Source organism: Oncorhynchus clarkii, chromosome 10, assembly GCF_045791955.1.
Source record: "Oncorhynchus clarkii lewisi isolate Uvic-CL-2024 chromosome 10, UVic_Ocla_1.0, whole genome shotgun sequence".
NCBI lineage: Eukaryota > Metazoa > Chordata > Actinopteri > Salmoniformes > Salmonidae > Oncorhynchus > Oncorhynchus clarkii.
Window position 1 is genome coordinate 77,847,324 of NC_092156.1, and position 5,000 is coordinate 77,852,323.

General features: G+C 39.2%; 1 protein-coding gene across 1 annotated transcript in view; it reads right to left on the minus strand.

The window, feature by feature from the left end:
- The window catches only part of LOC139419165 (prominin-1-A-like), a 58,798-nt gene that overhangs the window by 29,274 nt on the left and 24,524 nt on the right, over positions 1 to 5,000 (minus strand). The window contains exons 7-9 of the mRNA XM_071169147.1: positions 4,900 to 4,989; positions 3,374 to 3,397; positions 1,703 to 1,920 (exon numbers count right to left, since the gene is read on the minus strand). Of these exons, the coding sequence (XP_071025248.1) occupies positions 1,703 to 1,920; positions 3,374 to 3,397; positions 4,900 to 4,989 (332 nt within the window). The remainder of the gene's footprint in view (positions 1 to 1,702; positions 1,921 to 3,373; positions 3,398 to 4,899; positions 4,990 to 5,000) is intronic.

Sequence of the window (5,000 nt, forward strand, 5' to 3'; positions counted from 1 at the left end):
GGATTTAGCATGTTTAGTGTTTAGCATGTTTAGTATTTAGCATGTTTAGTGTTTAGCATGTTTAATGTTTAGTATGTAGCATGTTTAGTGTTTAGCATGTTTATTATTTAGCATTTATAGTGTTTAGCATGTTTAGTGTTTAGCATGTTTAGCATGTTTAGTGTTTAGCATGTTTAGTGTTTAGCATGTTCAGTGTTTAGCATGTTTAATGTTTAGTATGTAGCATGTTTAGTGTTTAGCATGTTTAATGTTTAGCATGTTTAGGATTTAGCATGTTTAGTGTTTAGCATGTTTAGTATTTAGCATGTTTAGTGTTTAGCATGTTTAATGTTTAGCATGTTTAGGATTTAGCATGTTTAGTGTTTAGCATGTTTAGTATTTAGCATGTTTAGTGTTTAGCATGTTTAATGTTTAGCATGTTTAGGATTTAGCATGTTTAGTGTTTAGCATGTTTAGTATTTAGCATGTTTAGTGTTTAGCATGTTTAATGTTTAGTATGTAGCATGTTTAGTGTTTAGCATGTTTAGTATTTAGCATTTTTAGTGTTTAGCATGTTCAGTGTTTAGCATGTTTAATGTTTAGTATGTAGCATGTTTAGTGTTTAGCATGTTTAATGTTTAGCATGTTTAGGATTTAGCATGTTTAGTGTTTAGCATGTTTAGTATTTAGCATGTTTAGTGTTTAGCATGTTTAATGTTTAGCATGTTTAGGATTTAGCATGTTTAGTGTTTAGCATGTTTAGTATTTAGCATGTTTAGTGTTTAGCATGTTTAATGTTTAGTATGTAGCATGTTTAGTGTTTAGCATGTTTAGTATTTAGCATTTTTAGTGTTTAGCATGTTCAGTGTTTAGCATGTTTAATGTTTAGTATGTAGCATGTTTAGTGTTTAGCATGTTTAATGTTTAGCATGTTTAGGATTTAGCATGTTTAGTGTTTAGCATGTTTAGTATTTAGCATGTTTAGTGTTTAGCATGTTTAATGTTTAGTATGTAGCATGTTTAGTGTTTAGCATGTTTAGTGTTTAGCATGTTCAGTGTTTAGCATGTTTAATGTTTAGTATGTAGCATGTTTAGTGTTTAGCATGTTTAGTGTTTAGCATGTTTAGTGTTTAGCATGTTTAGTATTTAGCATGTTTAGTGTTTAGCATGTTTAGTGTTTAGCATGTTTAGTGTTTAGCATGCTTAGTGTTTAGCATGTTTAGTGTTTAGCATGCTTAGTGTTTAGCATGTTTAGTGTTTAGCATGCTTAGTGTTTAGCATGCTTAGTGTTTAGCATGTTTAGTGTTTAGCATGCTTAGTGTTTAGCATGTTTAGTGTTTAGCATGTTTAGTGTTTAGCATGTTTAGTGTTTAGCATGCTTAGTGTTTAGCATGCTTAGTGTTTAGCATGTTTAGTGTTTAGCATGTTTAGTGTTTAGCATGCTTAGTGTTTAGCATGTTTAGTGTTTAGCATGTTTAGTGTTTAGCATGTTTAGTGTTTAGCATGCTTAGTGTTTAGCATGTTTAGTGTTTAGCATGTTTAGTGTTTAGCATGCTTAGTGTTTAGCATGTTTAGTGTTTAGCATGCTTAGTGTTTAGCATGTTTAGTGTTTAGCATGTTTAGTGTTTAGCATGTTTAGTGTTTAGCATGTTTAGTGTTTAGCATGTTTAGTGTTTAGCATGTTTAGTGTGTAGTTTGAATGGAGTTGCAGGTGTGTACGTACCCCAGAGAAGTTGCTGTTGATTCCCAGCTGTGGGAGTGTAATGCGGATGTTGTTGCAGGTGCGTGACACAGCTCCGTTAGTGCAGGCCGGATCAGACAGGGTGTTGGACAGGGAGGTCCGTTCATACGTCAGACGGAGCGCCAGACGAGAGGTTCCCTCATGAAGAACATCCAACGAAGAACTAACACTCTCCAACGCCTCCTTAGACTCACGCAGAGCTACGGAGGACAGGGGGAGAGGAGAGGAGAGGAGAGGAGGTGGTAGAAGAGGAGAGGAGATGAGATGAGAAAGGAGAGGAGAGGGTAGGAGAGGAGAGGAGAGAAGAGGAGAGGAGAGGAGAGGAGGAGATGAGGGGGTAGAAGAGGAGAGGAGAGGGTAGAAGAGGAGAGGAGATGGTAGAAGAGGAGAGGAGAGGAGAAAGGAGAAGAGAGGAGAGGAGAGGAGAGGAGAGGAGAAAGGAGAGGAGAGGAGAGGGTAGAAGAGGAGAGGAGAGGAGAGGAGAGGAGGAGATGAGGGGGTTGAAGAGGAGAGGAGAGGAGAGGAGAGGAGAAGAGAAGAGAAGAGAAGAGAAGAGAAGAGAAGAGAAGAGAAGAGAAGAGAAGAGAAGAGAGAGAGGAGAGGAGAGGAGAGGAGAGGAGAGGAGAGGAGAGGAGAGGAGAGGAGAGGAGAGGAGAGGAGAGGAGAGGAGAGGAGAAAGGAGAAGAGAGGAGAGGAGAGGAGGTCGCGTGAGGTGAGGGCATGACACACCACTGATCTAATACTGACACCACTGACTGGAGGTCAGTTCTCATCCTGACACCACTGTAACTAAACTGATAAACCACTGACTGGAGGTCAGTTATCCTCTTGACACCACTGACTGGAGGTCAGTTATCCTCTTGACACCACTGACTGGAGGTCAGTTATCCTCTTGACACCACTGACTGGAGGTCAGTTCTAATACTGACACCACTGACTGGAGGTCAGTTCTCAACCTGACACCACTGACTGCAGGTCAGTTCTCATCCTGACACCACTGACTGGAGGTCAGTTCTCATCCTGACACCACTGACTGGAGGTCAGTTCTCATCCTGACACCACTGACTGGAGGTCAGTTCTCATCCTGACACCACTGACTGGAGATCAGTTCTCATCCTGACACCACTGGCTGGAGGTCAGTTCTCATCCTGACACCACTGACTGGAGGTCAGTTCTCATCCTGACACCACTGACTGGAGGTCAGTTCTCATCCTGACACCACTGACTGGAGGTCAGTTCTCATCCTGACACCACTGACTGGAGATCAGTTATCCTCCTGACACCACTGACTGGAGGTCAGTTCTCATCCTGACACCACTGACTGGAGGTCAGTTCTCATCCTGACACCACTGACTGGAGATCAGTTATCCTCCTGACACCACTGACTGGAGGTCAGTTCTCATCCTGACACCACTGACTGGAGATCAGTTATCCTCCTGACACCACTGACTGGAGGTCAGTTCTAATACTGACACCACTGACTGGAGGGTAGTTCTCATCCTGACACCACTGGCTGGAGGTCAGTTCTCATTCTGACACCACTGACTGGAGGTCAGTTCTCATCCTGACACCACTGACTGGAGGTCAGTTCTAATACTGACACCAATGGCGACCAGTCTGAGAGGTTAAAAAACACTTCTATTATGTTGTTACCTTTAACGGCGTTCTCCACTTTGCCTTGGAAACAGAAGAACACAGAGACAGACGTCAACATGACAGAAGAACTAAGACCACGTGTTATAACTGTTGTAGCAGTAACGAGGTATTATAATGCTATAACTGTTGTAGCAGTAACGAGGTATTATAATGTTGTAGCAGTAACGAGGTATTATAATGTTGTAGCAGTAACGAGGTATTATAATGCTATAACTGTTGTAGCAGTAACAAGGTATTATAATGTTATAATGTTGTAGCGGTAACGAGGTATTATAATGTTGTAGCAGTAACGAGGTATTATAAGGTTATAATGTTGTAGCAGTAACGAGGTATTATAATGTTATAACTGTTCTAGCAGTAACGAGGTATTATAAGGTTATAACTGTTGTAGCAGTAACAAGGTATTATAATGTTATAACTGTTGTAGCAGTAACGAGGTATTATAATGCTATAACTGTAGTTGCAGTAATGAGGTATTATAATGCTATAACTGTTGTAGCAGTAATGAGGTATTATAATGCTATAACTGTTGTAGCAGTAATGAGGTATTATAATGCTATAACTGTTGTAGCAGTAACAAGGTATTATAATGTTGTAGCAGTAACAAGGTATTATAATGTTATAACTATTGTAGCAGTAACAAGGTGTTATAATGTTATAATGTTGTAGGAGTAACAAGGTATTATAATGCTATAACTGTTGTAGCAGTAACAAGGTATTATAATGCTATAACTGTTGTAGCAGTAACAAGGTATTATAATGTTATAATGTTGTAGCTGTAGCGATGCATTATAATGCTATAACTTTAGTTGCTGTAGCGATGCATTATAATGCTATAACTTTAGTTGCTGTAGCGATGCATTATAATGCTATAACTGTAGTAGCTGTAGCGATGCATTATAATGCCATCTCTGACCATGTAGTGCTGTTGTGTGGTTGTCCCACCTAGCGACCTGAAGATGAAAGCACGAACTGGAAGTCGCTCTGGATAAGCAGGTTATAAATGTGTTATAAAGATGGTATAAGGGTGTTATAAAGGTATTAATAATTTGTTATGAAGGTGATACGGAGTGTTATAAGGGTGTTATAAAGATGGTATAAGGGTGTTATAAAGATATTAGACATTTGTTATGAAGGTGATACGGAGCGTTATAAGGGTGTTATAAAGATGGTATAAGGGTGTTATAAAGGTATTAATAATTTGTTATGAAGGTGATACGGAGTGTTATAAAGGTGCTATAATGTGTTATAAATCTGTTTAGGGTGTTATAAGGTGTTGTTTGTGTTATAAAGGTGCTATAATGTGTTATAAATGTGTTATAAGGGAGTTACGTTGATATACGGTGTTATAAACAGTTGATTTTAAAGGTGTTATAAGGGAGTTACGTTGATATACGGTGTTATAAACAGTTGATTGTAAATGTGTTATAAGGCATTGTTTATGTTATAAAGGTGCTATAAGGTGTTACAAGAGTGTTAAAAAGTTGCTAAATGTGTTATAATGTGTTATAAAGGGTGGTTACCTCCAGCCATGCGCAGAGCTGTGTCCAGAGAAGGAACTACCTCCTTCTCCAGCTGAGTCTGGATCCTCCCACCCAACAGAGGCCCGATGTCTGACAACAGC